This window comes from Taudactylus pleione, unplaced genomic scaffold, assembly GCF_031769625.1.
Source record: "Taudactylus pleione unplaced genomic scaffold, aTauple2 ptg000121l, whole genome shotgun sequence".
In the NCBI taxonomy this organism is placed as follows: domain Eukaryota; kingdom Metazoa; phylum Chordata; class Amphibia; order Anura; family Myobatrachidae; genus Taudactylus; species Taudactylus pleione.
In genome coordinates this window covers 8,178,664-8,196,750 of record NW_028284523.1, presented here as the reverse complement: position 1 = coordinate 8,196,750, position 18,087 = coordinate 8,178,664, and the positions used below count along the sequence as shown (strand labels likewise).

Genomic DNA, 18,087 nt, shown 5'->3' with positions numbered 1-18,087 from the left:
CCTAAGTGTATAATCCAAAAGTGACAGATGACATTTCTACTTGCATGTTTGCCCAGGGAAACTTCAGAATGTACAAAATAAAATCCAATGTGTCTTTGCAATTTTCTGCATTTGTAAATGAACCTTACTGCATGGACAAGTGACAAAATTTCAGATTTTCCATATTATTAAGTAGAAGGCACTCTATTCTCCTATGCTGGTATGAGAGAAAACATTTCCCGTCCACTTCATCATGCTGACATCAGCAAATGGGGGCACTATACCATCAGATGTGCGTAACAAGGGTGAGTGGGACAAGGTTGGCTTCGCCTGCTTTAATAATATTGCTGGGGTGGCCAGGATTTTTATTGTGCGAGATGTCGAATTAAAATATTTAACGTGAATAAGTAATGATTTCTGTAGCAGACTCTCAGCAGTAGTTTATTGTGGCAGAATGCAGGTCATATATGTGATATTCGTATACACCGGAGTGATTTCAGTACATTGGAGATCAGCTGGTTAACACAGTTGTCAGGGGGTCATTCAGACCCGCTCGCGAGCGCAGAACGCTCGCAAGTGAGTCGATGTTGCCCCACTGCGCATGCGCACGACAGAGGGAGCTCCGTCGTGCGCATGCGCGAGACCCGGCTAGCGACGGGCTCTCCGTCGCTCCGGGTCTCGCACCAAAGGGGGCGTGCTGTCGATGTTGATTGACAGCACGCCCCCTTTGGTGGGTGTGGCTGCCAGACGGAGGCGTTCCCATGGGAACGCCTACCGTCTGAAGCCGGCCCCACTGACATCACTAGTGATGTCAGTGGGAGTGATTTTGCCTCTGATAGAGCCAAAATCACTCCAGGGCTTGCGGCAGCGAGACCCTACCGCAGGGTCTCCGTCGCAAGCCCGATGGTCGCGATGGTCTTGACCATCGCGACCATCATCATGGACGCTCGCATAAGCTGTGGGTGGTAACCCACAGCTATGCGAGCGTCCATAAGGCCGCTCCAAGTTGAGGTAGGAGGGCCCTGATTCAGAGCGAGCGCTCTGGTCAGAGCGTCCGTCTCTGAATCAGGCCCTGAGTCCCTGAATCGGTATACAAAGTGCTATAATGCAGCGGCCACAGCTTTTTCATTCCAAGTTCCGTTGTGCTTCATATACAGACTCTGGTGCACCCTGCTTATAGGATTATGCAATGTGTCTTCATAATAGTGACCGCTGGGTGCCTATGACATAATTAATAAAAGCAGGTGTCATGACATTTGAAGCATAACTATGTCCTTATGGAACTGTAGCACCTCCATTCTCCCCAGCACTTATTGGGTGCAGCCAACCACTGAGGAAGAGAATCCCAACATTCGGAGGAGAAACTAAACAATATGGTGTGGCGCACAAAGGAGGAGCTCATCACTAGAGTGACAAGTCAAACACAGAGAAGGAGGAGCCCAATATTGAGGAAAAAGAGCCAGTCACAATGTGTAGAAGCCCATCCAACAAGAGATGGAAGAGCCAATCACTGAGTCCAATACAGTAAGAGAACAAGGAGGAAAGGCACATGGCCACATGTAGGTGCCCAAAATGGAGGGAGCAAACTCAGTACCAGAAAACTTATCAAATCACAGAGAAGGAGTCCAGCATCAGGGAGGAGCTCAAGACATGCACTCAAGCTCAAAACTAATGACATCACTGAGGTGGGGAGTAGCAGCATTAAAACATCAAATATAATTTAGATTTTTTTTTCTATTTAAATATATTTAAAAGTCAACTATATTTTATTTAGTTACATATCCCAGTAAAATTATTTTGATTGATGTTTTGGGAATTGGAATACGCACATAAAACAATGCGTTCTAGGTATTCACATCCAGTCAGTTTCGTTAAAAGAGGTAGAACAGACATTTTCTAAATGAATCACTGAAAACAAATGATGCATGGCTGTATTGCTTTGCAGTCCTTACATCCAGGCTCCAATATACAGCAAATGATGAATACAGCTGTGAAGTGTAATGTGAAGAAGCAGCATCCTAGGCTGTAGCTCTGTCTGTGCAAAGATCAGGCTGGTAAATGAAGGATCTCACTATAACATAACCTTTACTATAAGAGTTCCTGCTCATCCTCATCTTCAGACCCTGACGGCCCCTGGCGGACCTCCTCATACCACTTGTTGGTCAGGCTTTTCATCTGAATGCGCCCATGGTGAAGATCCTGAATAAGAAAACAGAAAACTAGGAACATTAGGCAGAGTAACATACCTAGGACCTCATTCAGACCAGCTCGCTAGCGCTTTTCGCTCGCAAGTGGCCCGATGGTTTGCGAACGTGCATGCTTCTTTCTGTCCGTGCACGAACTACTCTGTGCGATCGCAGGCCGCTCGCTCGCCCAGCAAAGACAGCCCAGTGAAATGAGTGACAGGAGAGACCGTTTGCGGGTGGTAACAGGGGCAGGACACTAATGACAGGGGTGTGGAGGTGCGAACGCAGACATGCCTCGGTGTTTCATCACCATTTTTAAGGCATGCATAATTAACAGTCAGCATCATAGTACACGTCACATGACTGTTTTTACACTGAAGTCCTCAAAGTGCTTGCGGCAGGGTAAGGCAACCACAAACGCTGCGATTGCTACCGATGGTGCTCGATGTACCAATGTTTTAATACACTTCCTGGAGATGACGTGCGTTAGTGGGCGTCTCAACATACGCTAATGGGTGTCTGCATACACAAAGCGATCGCTCGCACAGCCAAAGTGGGTGTGCTTATGCCTTGGCGAGCGATCGCTTCCCATGTCGGCATTTTGACAATTTTGCATACGCTGGATGCGAGCGATCGCATCTAGCGAGCGGGTCTGAATGAGGTCCCTAGATCTGTGCTCTTCTAAATGGAACTTACTATATAGTGCCACTACATTCATTATAAGTCAGCCCATGTCTCACTTCTATCCTGGATGTCATTTACCCCGTCATCAATTCTGTGCTGAAGATCTTGGTATTAATGTCTGTTGCAGCATCTTAGTGTTTGCTCAGATCTATGGTTTAGAATACAACTTTTCTTCCTACATAATAGTACACAGGTCCCTGGCATTGCATGTAAATTAGAGAGGGGCGAAAGACTTCTAATGAATATGATGCTTCCCACTATATCAAAAGGAGGGAGGAGACAGATTTGGCAGTATTCTGATGATGTAAGAAGAAGATGATTCCTGGCACTCACTGTGTAAATGACAGGGAAGAGACAGATTCAGTATTCTGATCATGTAAAAAGAAAATGTAAAGAAAAAAGTTATCCCTGACACTGTAGTTCTGTGTACAAGACAAGTCAGTTCCTACATACGGTAACAACACACAATTAGAACAACACTATCTAAGTGGTGGTTTGACACATTGTTCTTATCCTCTGTTAAGCCGAGCATAGGGCAGAGTATGGTAGGCATGGGGTACTTCTTATGGGTAGACATGGCATTGTATTGGGCAGGAGTTATGCTTGGCTTGGGGAGTTATGTAGGGCCATTAAGCTGTGGTTAAGGCTACATGTGATGGGTATACTCTGTATATGGTCAGCATGTTGCTAGATACAACACCATGCTATTTGTCCTTCTTCCCTGTTAAATCCCATATGGTCACCAGCACACATTACCTCTTGTGTCAGCCTCCGTGTGAAGAACGGGTTCAAGTATTTGGCATCCAACCACATGAATCCTTTCAGGTTGTGTTGCTTGATGTAATGAGCTTCATACTCTTCCTCTGTCAGCTCCGACAAGTGTTCAGATTCTACTGTATTCCCCTGAAACAGCACATTGAGAAATGGTGGAATGACCCAGACAGGCAAAAACACTCAGCCATGACTGACAGCTATCTAACATATTCCCTATGTCTCCGACCCCTTAATCTCAGCTCATAACACTTGTTACACAAACCTCTCTCTTCAATGGACATTTATTTAATAGAAATTTCTCATTGAGGGTTTCATATATTAATATACTGGGTTTGGCATAAAGTACATCTCTATACACCTGCCACGTGTGAAAAATGGCTTCGTATGTTGATTTCTCAGGCTTGCACACAAGCTGATCTCCCTGTTCCCAACACAGTGACAGCACATTCTACTCGATCTGTGGGACCATCGTGGGCATTTCGACGTTGTGCCTCTGCTGATCAATTGTGCAAGGCAGCCACGTGGTCTACTGTCCACACTTTTCTCAGGTTTTACGCCTGTTATACTTTTGCCTCTCAGGATGCTTCCTTTGAGCGCTGGATCTCCTTTTCTGATCAGGAGCATCCCCACCTTTAAGGGAACTGCTTTGGGTTATCCCCAAGGTAATTCCTGTGGACCCTATGGAACCTGAAGAAGAAAATAAGAGTTATGATATAACATACCTTTGTTAACTCTTTTTCTTTGACCGCCTTCCCTGATAATTGAAGTAGGCTGTGGTCACATTGTCGGACTGGATTTGGACAAGCCTGCCCTTTAGGATATCCTGTGCATGAATGAGTGTTTTGTACACTCCTCGAAGTTCCAGGATGTTTATGGATAGTTGACTTTCCTGAGTAGTCCATCTTCCCTGAAGGCTGGCATCCGTGGTGAGGAGCACCCACCTTAAAATAAAAAGGGGGGGCGACCCTTGTTCAGATGAGACTTTTCAGCCTCCATGATAGGGAAAACCGCTGAGCCACTCTCCGATGCGTATGGATTCGCACACTGCGTTCTCAGTACAGCTCCATCCTAAATATAAGTTTGAGTCCACCTCCTGTACCAAGGGTGCTCCAGTATCCGCACTCCGTGCAACCAGGGCTCTTCCAGTCAGCTCAATCACCACCCTCCTCCAGTGCCGGCAGAGTGTCCTACTCCTCTGTGGATCTTTCCTTTGGTCTCCCATTATACCACTTCAGGAAACAATTCCCTTTGTGCCTACTCTGTACCTGTGGGTATAGAATCCGTACTCCCAGTGGGCCACAGCGGTATACCTTTCTTAATTTCCCACTCGCAAAGGATACTGACCAAGGGACCGTGACCTGCTTGTCGGGAGCAACTGAAACCCATATCCCGCTTGGAGGGGTCACTGGTGAACACCTCCCGGCAGGTTAGACTCCGCACCCTTGGTCAGGTCTCATCAATGTCCAATACTTGTGGGTGAGAATGTACATCCAGGCCCCTCGCCTCCGATTTCTCCCTCAACCCAGGACCACAGCTTTCAGCCCCTCAGTAGGGAATTCCACGGAGTCAGACGTGACAGACACCTAGCGCTGCTTGCTCTGAGAAGAAAAACAAATAAACAAAGCTTGGGACTGCCTGAGCAGTCCAGTCTAAAAAGGTGCATCTGAATCCTGTGCACCAACAGAAAAACTGAGTACCTGTAGCCAGGGGCGGGGTATATATGGAAGAGGACCCAGTGCATCCTGGGAGCTAAAGCTTGCAACTGGTGCCTGGATCACTCCAACCTAATACCCCAAGGTAATTCCTGTGGACCCTATGGAACCCGAAGAAGAAATGCATGGTATCAGGTATGATGGGGTTCCCATCCTAGTATGGGATTAAAGAGCATAGATACACACTGGAATCCACTGAACTAGCTAATATGCCGGAAACAGCAGTATTTTATTTTTAATGAATTCTGTGACATCCATTTCCTTACAGTAAACCAGTAAAAGAAAGACAACTGGTTAAACCAGTAGATTGCCTCGTATATAGGGAGATTCTGAAATTTTTTGAATTTTATATTGGTCCCAACCCTAATTTTTTTTTCTCTTTGGTTTAATAAAAACGAGAGGTTTGACCTTCATCGAACTACCCCAACTCGTGCCTCAAAGGACTTGAAAATAAGACAATTTTGTTGAAATGCTATAAATTATTGTTTTGTATCGCAATTAACAAAATAATCACATTTATCCACGTGAAGTCATGTTCTGACTCTCAGTTTCTATTAGTCGAAGAAATTAAGTGGCGATATTCTTTTGTGCAGGATTTTACTGCCCTGCGTGTGTGCTGAGAAACCAACAACAATTTCTGAAAATTGTCCTCACTCTTAACTTGACGGAGGTACTCTTGGGTCAAAGCAACTCCCCGTTCATCTGGATCATGCACAACAGAAAAATCGTTAGAAAATTCACAGGCCTGCTTAAAATCTGCATGTTCATTCCACTCAGCAGTATCTTCATCTAAAAACTGAAATGGCAAACCGAACCTCTTAAAAAATACGTACAGATTCTGGAGAAACAAAGTCACTCATACTCTTGGACACCAAGTAAGGTACATCTTTAGGCGTAACAGCCAGACGCATGTTCTTTTTCGTAGCAGCAACGAGTAAATTTTCAATCTCATCCAGATCAGCAAGCAGAGCTAACCCATCCAATTCAGGTGTCAGATACCATAGGTGACCACATCTTTTTTTCACAGCCTCTTCTGGAACTCTCTTGTTGACATCGCCATAGACATGAAGGAGTTTCATGAAATTAAAATCATGGTAAGAGGCACGAACAGCACAAGGTGCTGTGAACCATGCTCTGACGTACACAGTTGTTACAAACAAACAGAAGTCATGCAGTCTCACTTCCTAACGACACAACAGTTTAAACTGGTCTTTGAAGAGCAAGACCTTCCTCGATCCATGATACAGGCATCGTGAATGGCAACACGTGAGGCGAATGTGATACCTCTTGCAGGAGTTCCACCCAAATATATACAAACAAGCTCAAGAATTCTCTGTAATCGTCCCGGCAGTGTGTCTCTATCACAAAAAAAAATTCATTGGCTAGTCTACATTTAGTAATCGGTAAGTATTAAAGTGTACTTTACTCTCCTTACATGGAGCTTTTCCATGACAAAGGAGAGTACTTTCTCTGCTTTCTGTTTTAGACGCGGTGACGAGTATCTGTTGTTGATCCCTGTAACACATGAGGTTTTATCTACTTCTTCCCAAGAGTTATGTCAGGGCCAGAGGATACTGACACTTCAGAACCACCTCAAACATATGGTATCGACGAGCTATGTACAGAAGGTCTCGGTCAAGCATTTTCTCCAATATAATGCAGACGGCACTTACGGAACCTGCGAAACATGTTTGGTCAAGTATAAGAAAATTACGAAATATCTGGCATCCCTGAACTGAACAATAAACGCTATTCCTACATGTGTTGCTGCTTGTAGTGTCTATGCACATCATTTGAACTTTATCTGAGAGACCCCATTCATTGAGAAGATTTGCAACAGCATGGATCTGCGCCTGACCCATTGCATTGGTCTAGTTTTGGTGCAAACAATAGCTGCTCTTCCAAATTGTGACCGGTGACAAGGACAGGCAATCTTTCCTGGACAGGTGCTGTACTTGCACCTACCTTCATTCGCTTCCCGTCCCAGTGTACTGACAGTGTTGGCGAATTAACTTTACTCTTAAACTGATCTTCACTTTCTGGGCATTTTCTTCTCACAAGTGCCCTTGAGCACGGTGCAGCGTACTCTTACTCATGTTAACGGTTTTCAGGTCTACTTTGAAAGCACCTAGTACACAGGCTGACTTTCTAGCACTCAATTTGGCAGTCTGCCCCTGCTTTGAGCCTACCACAAGTAACAGTACGAATGGCACAAAATTACACAGAAAGCCGTAAAATGTGAAAAATGCAAGCCTCTTGAGGCAAGGGTTAGAGTTGTCAGGGGGTCATTCAGACCCGCTCGCGAGCGCAGAACGCTCGCAAGTGAGTCGATGTTGCCCCACTGCGCATGCGCACGACAGAGGGAGCTCCGTCGTGCGCATGCGCGAGACCCGGCTAGCGACGGGCTCTCCGTCGCTCCGGGTCTCGCACCAAAGGGGGCGTGCTGTCGATGTTGATTGACAGCACGCCCCCTTTGGTGGGTGTGGCTGCCAGACGGAGGCGTTCCCATGGGAACGCCTACCGTCTGAAGCCGGCCCCACTGACATCACTAGTGATGTCAGTGGGAGTGATTTTGCCTCTGATAGAGCCAAAATCACTCCAGGGCTTGCGGCAGCGAGACCCTACTGCAGGGTCTCCGTCGCAAGCCCGATGGTCGCGATGGTCTTGACCATCGCGACCATCGTCATGGACGCTCGCATAAGCTGTGGGTGGTAACCCACAGCTATGCGAGCGTCCATAAGGCCGCTCCATTTTCATGTAGGAGGGCCCTGATTCAGAGCGAGCGCTCTGGTCAGAGCGTCCGGCTCTGGATCAGGCCCTCTGTTCGAGCTCAGATTGCACATACTTTCTTACTATACCAAAAGGAATAAAATAGGGGGTGTCTGTACATATTTGAACCTCCGAAAATAAGGGACACCCTACTCTAGGGCATGGGTGACACCGGAGTCTGAGTAACCGAGCACTGAAGAGAAGTAGCTGACACACTAGGCTTTCCTATTTGAGTTTTATTCTGCCCACACTCCATCAGTTATTGGCCACTAAGAACTGCAAAATGTGTTGCTAATAGTGATAAGGAGGACGGAAATGTCCCATCTAACCAAAGCTGCAATTGAATGTCGGAGTTAGGACTGAACAATGTATTTCTGTTATTTAGTATATTGCCGTACGATTGGGGGGGCAAGAGAATATAGACAAAAAGCTTTTGAACAATATTTCTAACGTGACACAAGAGATGAGGTAGAGATTCATTTTATATGAGAGAACGCTGGACTTGGTTATGGCAACATGGTTCAGTTCTGCATTGGGCCTCGCAGCTAATCCTCCTGTACCACGATTACAAAACACAAGTATGAGAAAAACAACACACCATTTTCTCTGTTTTGCTGAGGTTCACGTCTTTCTTGCTCTTTCTGCGAGCCTTGGAGTCCTCAATGTCAATCAGTCTAATAAGTGGCATGGTGCCCCCTCCCATGAGGAGGATTGTGAACAGCACTATGATAATAGTGGTGGTCCCGATGAGCTGACGTTTCTCAATAGGTTCCAGCTCCAAGTGCAGGCTCAATGCATACGGAATAGCTCCTCGTAAGCCTGCGAGAAGAGAGATGTCTGTGGACTCTGACCTTACTCAGATAAATATATAAGCACTTTCTATGTCTAGTAAGTATTGCAAGTGTTAGACATTATATACTAGTTCATACTAAATACATTCTAGTATATATACTGTACTTAACACACTAACACTGTGGTCACAAAAAATATATATTCACATTGTTACACATGCTTCGTCTACAGCTTGGTGCTAATTACAGGTTGAGTCTCCGATATCCAAAATGCTCGGGACCAGGGATATTTTGGATAACGGAATATTCCGTATTCTGGAATATTTGCATATCATAATGAAATATCTTGGGAATGGGACCCAAATATACACACAGAATGCATGTATGTGTTATATACACCTTATACACACAGCCTGCAGGTCATTTTATACAATATTTTCAATAATTTTGTGGCTCAAACAAAGTTTGTGTACATACATGAAATTAATTTATGTTTCATATACACCCTATACACACAGCCTGAAGGTAAATTTGTACAATATTTGTAATAATTTGTGCCTTAGACAAAGTTTGTGTACATTGAACCATCAAAAATCAAAGGTTTCATTATCTGTGTCATGCCAAAATAATTCCGTATTTCGGAATATTCCGTATTTCGGAATATTTGGATATGGGAGACTCAACCTGTATTAAACATGAACGTATTATGATATCTATATCATATCATGGATTTGATACTTATTATTACACTTGCCATGTTTAGGGACTGACACTTATTATTACACCTCGCTCCATGACAGGCCTGACACTGATTATTACACAGAGGAGGTTTCTACTGTGTGAAGTCTACATTTCTACAATAAGCAGAGAGTACACATCACAGTATATACAATACTAATGCATTCATCGTTCTGTACATCTATATCATCAAGGATGTGATGTAGCTAGAAATATGGTAGATGAAAACACTTACCACTAAACCACATAATAAACATCATTTTTGGGTTGATCTTGTGGTCCCGAAAGAAGTTGAGCAGATAAGACAGAGGAAATATGTTAACTGCTCTACCCAACAACACCAGCACCTGTATCAAATAGAATGGTCAATCTGTTAAAACAGCTAGAGACAATCATCAAGAGATATATTCTATTAGATTTTAATATTTTCTTATTTTAACTAGAGATGTGCAGTTAGGTTTTCCTGAAAACGAAAACACCCGAACTTTAGGCTTCCGAGTCGAATCAAGTCCCGGCTTTTAGCTGTTTTAATCAATTTTAAAGAAAACCAAAATCGTTTCCGAACCAAAACACTTGAGGGTGGTTTTGCGAATACCAAAATACGGGGATCCGTGCAAGTCTCTAATTTTTACATGGAAAAACATTAGTAGCAGTCTGGTTATTAAGGCTTTGAATATTGGACAGACTGATGATAGATTAGCTGTGAACTGAGTTCTGATTATCTTCAACTGCTTTTCAAAGATTCAAAATGAATCATTATAGAAAAATAGCTGGACCTTATTCACAAAATGACGCCAGGTACACTGGGCATCGATAATACAGGTAGAGAAACAATGGACAGGAAGCAGATGTACAATACCCCAAACTGAACAATGGAAGGAGCATGTCATCCCACTTTTTTATTTAAACTTTTATCATTTTTCAATCTCTTCTATTTTTATATACTTTTTCAAATATTTAAATCCAATTTGATTCTAATTTAACCATCAAAAGAAACCTACATTATTAATGTTCTCCCAATAAATTCTAAGTAACTATCGGATGACTGTGAACATCTCAATCTTTATTTACTGTAAGTACATTATGGCTGATTTTGAGGTATGCTTTGTATTGTTGTCTTACTTGAATATCTAATCCCCTTTCAACTTCAGTTTCTTTAGAGACTCTGGGATAGTAGGTATTTTTGATACTCATTTAAATCCATAGTTTTCTTTTTACATAGACAATCATTTCAGTGCTACTGGCTACCAGAAGACACCAAGGGATATATTTACTGAAGGTCATGGTTTGTTTTTTGGTCGTTTTTCCATCAGGTTTGCAATCCGCACATTTACTAAAGTCCAAATCATTGGAAAAAGGACCAAATGACTGACTTTAGAACATCGGACCAACTATCAATTATTTTACATAAACAAGTAAATATACTGCAGATTTACTAAGCATCAGTTTGCAAAACAGACCAAATCTGATGATCAGCCCATGCAAATAATAGACCTGCTTGTGACAAGCAAATTTGAGTTTATTTGAAGAACTGCATATATCACTATGATCTGTCCAGCCTTCATTTTATTATTGTTTAAAAAGGGTTAAAACTTTTTTTTAAAATGGTGTGCCCCATCCTAAATAAATAACCAGCCCCGGGCCTCTGAGCCTTGACAGGTATTGGAAAAGAGGGGGGGAATAACATGTAGTCCCCCCTTATTTTCCAATAACCAGCACTAGGCTGAACCAGCCCGGGGCAGCTGACGCTATTAGCATAACGCCAACCAGTCCCAGACTGGTCAGCCTAGAAATGGGAAGGTTAAAAAAATGGGGAACCCTCCCCAAGGACAACCAGTGCTGGGCTGAAATACCAGGACTCTCCTCCGCACCCGCTGGGCTTTGGGGGTGGTGTAAACAGTTTAATGAAATAATAATAATAATATTGCTTTATTACAAGTGGACTCCAGGTCTCAGCTAGCCTAACCCTGGCATGATGGCACTTGTCGTACCACAAGTGCCAGCCTGCCCGAGTACCACCTGTAAATAAAATATTAAACAAAAGATAGGACACGAACATCAAACGTCCCTCTTTCACCAATTTATTACTTCCAATATAAAGGGGTCACGTCCTCTTTGGTCCATGTAGTATCCAGAATCTTGGCACAAAAAAAAAGAGCGCTACTGCTCTTGTCGAAGCCACATCACAAATGAGGGGTCACTTGGGGACAGAGCTGTTCCTATGCTCTGACCAATTCATTCCTATGGAGAGCATCCACAAGTGACCTCTCATTTGTTCTCGCTAAAACACACACAACTGCCACCATTACCCTTCAGCTCAAGAGCAGACACTCTTAGGAAGTTTTCAGTCACTTCCTTATTCAAAACAGCGATCACAACACAATCAGTTACCGTAGGACAAAGAATTCCCTGCATAAACACAGCACAACAAAAGCCAAGCCTGTATGACACATGAATGCTTTAAGATTCAATAGGATTATATGACAAAAGGTTACAGTGCTTACTGAATATAAGTAGTTGTAACAATATCACATTGAATTATAAAGCCCCACTAAGCGATTTTTACCCATTGCCATCTGGATAGACCATAACCTCCTACAACTACTTTTATTTAGATTGTAATCAGGAGATGACTGTATGCAATTGTGTATGATGTTATTAGACAGATTTCTCGCACCAGGGATAGGACTGTTGAAGGCTATGAAACTAATTGTATGTATAGGTGCGGTGCGGTTGCATAGTTAGGTACAACTCAGAATATAGGTGAATATCTGTTTTTTCTTCTCAGTGCATACAATGTGGGGGTAACTGCAGCCGACTTGCATTCAACTCTGCCCATATTGTTTTGTGTAGAAAGGACTTAGGGAAACTTTTTTTTTTTACTGGTAAGAGTGGGAGATTATACTGAAAGATCATGATGCCCTCAGACACAGAGCGCCAGGCCGGTTAATGTGAGCACCAAGCCACAAGCCAGGAATATAATATGGATACTTACTGTACATAACACTGGCTAAACTCAGTACAATATAAAAGCACATCCCCCACATCCAGCTGCTGGTAAATTACTAAATTGCTCCATGCCACAATGCTTGGACAAATACTATATTAAGGTGATTTAGTTTTTCTGCATTAAGAGTATTTAAGCCTGATTCAGAGATGTACAGTATGCCGATATTTTCGCAGTTGTGCGATTATCGGGTATCTGTACAGCACTGAGCATTACCGTGGTCGCAAGCAGCCACTCTTTACTCTCTGCATGATTGACAGCTAGGGGCCATTTGGGAGAGGTAACGGGGTGTGCTGACAGAAATGCAGACGTGTCGTGAACGTTTTGGGTTTGCAAAGCCGTAGGTGGGCGTTTCAATACATATCCCGGCAGCTGCAACATTTGTATATTTTTGAATCGCACTAGCTGCGTACACATTAGCAGCAACAGCAGCGGCATTAATGTACAACTCTGAATCAGGCCCAATGAGAATTATAAAAATTTAAAAAAAAAGGCTACAAAGCCACTTAAATACAGGATGAGTATAATGGCAGTGCCTCTATAGTCCTCTTCTCTCTGTATCTGACATGCATCACCTTACAGTGTGTTACTATCCTGATGGGAGAGGCTGCTCCATGAGCCCACAGTCTCCAGTCTCCAGCATGGTAGATCAGATATAACAGAACAACAATAGCTCTTATTTCTTCCAAAATCATCATATGCACTCCAGACAGTAACTGCAAATTCCCCTGGAAATGATGCCTTATTTTCCTTAATTTTTGTGCCGTCACCATGTACAGATGTACAGTACTGGTGAAAACATCTGCCCAATATAACCCACTTACTACACAATCAGACAATGCTGAACCACATGTATATGAGGTGTACTTACAATGCACCAGATCACAAAGGAGATTTCAAACTTGTGCGGAAAACTGAATATTGAGAGGCCGAGGAAGGCAAAAACACATGTTTCTGAAAGAGAGAACAGAAATCTAAGTCAATTCACAAAGGGATAGCCCTTCCTTGTGCGCTCACTTTCCATCTACACCCCCACTACATCACCACATTTCATCAAATCATTACGGTGAGGACACATCACCTGCCCACCCTTTACCTAACATTCAGACATCTGTAAATTTGGAGGAGGAAGACTCGGAGAGCTATATGTCACATCTTCTAATTGCTGGGCACCCCTCGATGTGTTCCAGGAGTTTTGGTAGAAGGAGTTGTGTGCATAGGATACTTTTGAGTATATATTGTGGCTCAATGATCAGTTATAGAGGCTCATGGGTACTGCACAAGCTAAATGTAGAGTGCAAACAAACAATAGCAGACTCGCTGTCATCAGTGAGAGATGATAACCTGTAATCACTACTGATCACTTTGTGCTTAAAGGTGCCCATCCACTGGTAGATCTGAAAACGACTGCACGATTACGACATTGTAATTGTGCAGTTGTTTGTCAGTCTGTGATGAGCCTGCACCATCATCAGCGTGTCCAGCATGTTTGCACGATGGTAGATGTCTAAACGACCAGCGGGCACGCGCATCGCTGGTCGTTTTAGACATATTTCAAACGATAACGTTCAATCGCTCACATAAATTGTCTAGTGGATGGGCACCTTAAGGCTACAGTGGCATCTTGCATTTACAGCAATATTGAAAATATAAATGCAGTTTTTCATTTCCATATTGATTTCTTGTGGAATAGACAGTGGGACTGATTCAAAGCCGGACGCTCTGATCAGAGCGCTCGCTCTGAATCAGGGTCCTCCTACCTAAAAATGGAGCGGCCTCCTGGTGACCACCCACAGCTTATGCGAGCGGCCAAAAAGATGGTCGCAATGGTCATGACCATCGCAACCATCGGGCTTGCGACGAGACCTTGCGGTAGGGTCTCGGTGACCGCAAGCCCTGGAGTGATTTTGGCTCTCTCAGAGCCAAAATCACTCCCATTGACATCACTAGTGATGTCAGTGGGGCCGGCCCCAGACGGTAGGCGTTCCCATGGGAACGCCTCCGTCTGGGAAGCCACGCCCCCGGCACGCCCACCAAAGGGGGCGTGCTGTCACTCACCATCGACAGCACGCCCCCTTTGGTGCGACAGCTTGGCTGTCGCTATGTGGGTCTCATGCATGCGCACGACGGAGCTCCCTCCGTCGTGCGCATGCGGGCACCATCGACCCGCTTGCGAACGCTCAGCGCTCGCGAGCGGGTCTGAATCAGGCCCAGTATCTGTTAAGGAAATTAACTGATTAATTGATACATATATGCTTTGGCAATACAGGAGTGTTTATTAACAATTAGGTTATGTCAGTTTGTGTAGTAGAATTTGGATACCAATGTTAGATGTATTTAAGTATGCATGTTTATTTAACCACTTAACTGATGTGGTCATATGGACGGACTGCAAATGCAGCCAGTTGTGCTTCAGCTGACAAGGTGCGACTGCACCGCCCAACTGTGTTTTTGAAGAGGAAATTTGCTCTACACATGTTCTCCTGCGGACCCAGGAATTTCTGACCGGTTTTGCTGCAAAAATCAGCAGTTAAGTGGTTAATAATTTAAATTCTGTACTATGAGCTCCCAATACAAATGAGTTACATTTTGGCAAGCCTGCCTACGTAATACACAGGCAGCCGATCAAGGGAAAAAGATTGTATATGATTATCTGGCCTTCGATGAACGGGCAGAAATTATATTTATTAAACTATATGGGACATAAATTATATTTATTACATCAATCCATGTTGGTAGCTGCTCAATCACTTCAGCAATATCACTCAGGTGCATGTAAGGGGGAGGGTTATTCTATACAGGTACTAGCAACAACAAAAAGTAATCCCCCAGCACTCAGAATGAAATCAGCAATAAGATTTGAAAAACTACATGGTGGTAGATAATTCAGAGATCTCAGTTGCATATATTTGCAAAAATATGGCTAAGCTTCTAGGCCACGTCAAGGCATCTCTGATACTGGAGGTCAGTAATACTTGGTCTGGGGTGCAGAACCCCAAAAAAGCCGGCGAAGGCCAGCCACCCCAGGGAAGCACACCAATGAAAGACTAAAGTGTTAATATGTGTCAATAAGAATAAAGCAAAAACTGTGTGTTAATAAGTGATACACAGGTGAAAGGTGTAATTAAAATGAGAAGACAAGAATAATAATAAAAAAAATAATAAAAAAAATATATATATATATATATATATATATATATATACATACATACATACATACAGTCAGGTCCATAAATATTGGGACATTGACAGAATTTTCAGATTTTGGCCTCTATTCACCACCACAATGGCTTTGAAATTAAACAAACAAGATGTGCTTTAATTGCAGACTTTCAGATTTAATTTGAGGGTAATTACATCCAAATCGGGTGAACGGTGTAGGAATTACAACAGTTTCAATATGTGCCTCCCACTTTTTAAGGGGCCAAAAGTAATGGGACTATCAACTCAAAAGCTATTTCATGGACAGGTGTGGGCTATTCCCTCGTTATTTCATTATCAATTAAGCAGGTAAATGGTCTGGAGTTGATTCTAGGTGTGACATTTGCATTTGGAATCAGTTGCTGTCAGCTCTCAATGTGAGATCCAAAGAGCTGTCACTATCAGTGAAGTAAGCCATCATTAGGCTGAAAAATCAAAACAAACCCATCAGAGAGATAGCAAAAACATTAGGTGTGGCCAAATCAACTGTTTGGAACATTCTTAAAAAGAAAGAACGCACCGGAGAGCTCAGCAACACCAAAAGACCCGGAAGACCACGGAAAACAACTGTGGTGGATGACAAAAGAATTATTTCCCTGGTGAAGAAAAACCCCTTCACAACAGTTGGCCAAATCAAAAACACTCTCCAGGAGGTAGATGTATATGTGTCAAAGACAACAATCAATAGAAGACTTCACAAGAGTGAATATAGAGGGTTCACCACAAGATGTAAACCATTGGTGAGCCACAAAAACAGGAAGACCAGATTAGATTTTGCCAAACAACATCTAAAAAGCCATTACAGTTCTGGAACAACATCCTATGGACAGATGAGACAAAGATCAACTTGTACCAGAGTGATGGGAAGAGAAGAGAAGGAAAGGAACTGCTCATGATCCAAAACATACCACCTCATCAGTGAAGCATGGTGGTGGTAGTGTCATGGGGTGGGCATGTATGGCTGCCAATGGAACTGGTTCCCTTGTATTTATTGATGATGTGACTGCTGACAAAAGCAGCAGAATGAATTCTGAAGTGTTTTGGCCAATATTATATGCTGATATTCAGTCAAATGCTTCAGAACTCATTGGACGTCGCTTCACAGTGCAGATGGACAATGACCCGACCATACTGGAAAAGCAACCAAAGAGTTTTTTAAGGCTAAAAAGTGGAATGTTATGCAATGGCCAAGTCAATCCCCTGACCTGAATCCGATTGAGCATGCATTTCACTTGATGAAGACAAAACTGAAGGGAAAATGCCCCAAGAACAAGCAGGAACTGAAGACATTTGCAGTAGAGGCCTGGCAGAGCATCACCAGGGATGAAACCCAGCGTCTGGTGATGTCTATGCGTTCCAGACTTCAGGCTGTAATTGCCCGTAAAGGATTGGCAGCAAAGTATTAAAAAGTGAAAGTTAGATTTAGGATTGTTTAGTTTGTCCCATTACTTTTGGCCCCTTAAAAAGTGGGAGGCACATATAGAAACTGTTGTAATTCCTACACCGTTCACCTGATTTGGATGTAATTACCCTCAAATTAAATCTGAAAGTCTGCAGTTAAAGCACATCTTGTTTGTTTCATTTCAAAGCCATTGTGGTGGTGAATAGAGGCCAAAATATGAAAATTCTGTCAATGTCCCAATATTTATGGACCTGACTGTATATACACACACACACACACACATACATATATACAAACACAATACAGTGCTCCAGCACTCCTTCACTCAGTGTAAACGGGCATATAGCCCCAGCTTGCTCTGGTGCCTTCCAGGAGGACAGCACCCCCAACGCAATATGCAAACAAATTCAGGCGGCACTCAGAGACTTGTGAAATATAGTATCCTCAACGGAGGGAATTTATTGGTGAGTTGACGTTTCGGGGTATTGCTCCCCTTCCTCGGGACAACATAGTAACCAAATGTGTCAACAAACCGTGTATAAATACATAAAATACAATCACTTATCCCTCTGTATGACCATGTCCACCTGGGCTCTGTCCAGCAGCCACACTTCCGGTCGCGGCAGCTCCGCAAAAACCGGAAGTGACGTCACTCGGCAAAGTCCTGGTGCCATGGAAACCTAACAAACAACATAAATTCCAAAAAACATTATTCAGCAGTGGCAATTACAATGCATCTATGCTTAAAGTGCAATGTGCAGCAGCTTAACATATAAACACATATACACTAAAAAATACACTGAAAACAAACATTTGTGTTAAAACAGGCCTCATGTACGATCTG

The 18,087-nt window shown here is 43.2% G+C and overlaps 1 protein-coding gene across 2 annotated transcripts in view; it reads right to left on the bottom strand.

The window, feature by feature from the left end:
• Positions 1–768: 768 nt before the first annotated feature.
• Positions 769–18,087, bottom strand: part of SLC9A8 (solute carrier family 9 member A8) — a 121,262-nt gene continuing 103,943 nt past the window's right edge. For both annotated transcript variants that reach the window (XM_088472212.1, XM_088472213.1), the window contains 5 exons: positions 13,512–13,594; positions 9,869–9,980; positions 8,703–8,923; positions 3,606–3,752; positions 769–2,178 (listed from right to left, as the gene is read on the bottom strand). In XM_088472212.1, coding sequence (XP_088328338.1) covers positions 2,068–2,178; positions 3,606–3,752; positions 8,703–8,923; positions 9,869–9,980; positions 13,512–13,594 — 674 coding nt within the window. In that variant the 3' untranslated portion in view covers positions 769–2,067. The remainder of the gene's footprint in view (positions 2,179–3,605; positions 3,753–8,702; positions 8,924–9,868; positions 9,981–13,511; positions 13,595–18,087) is intronic.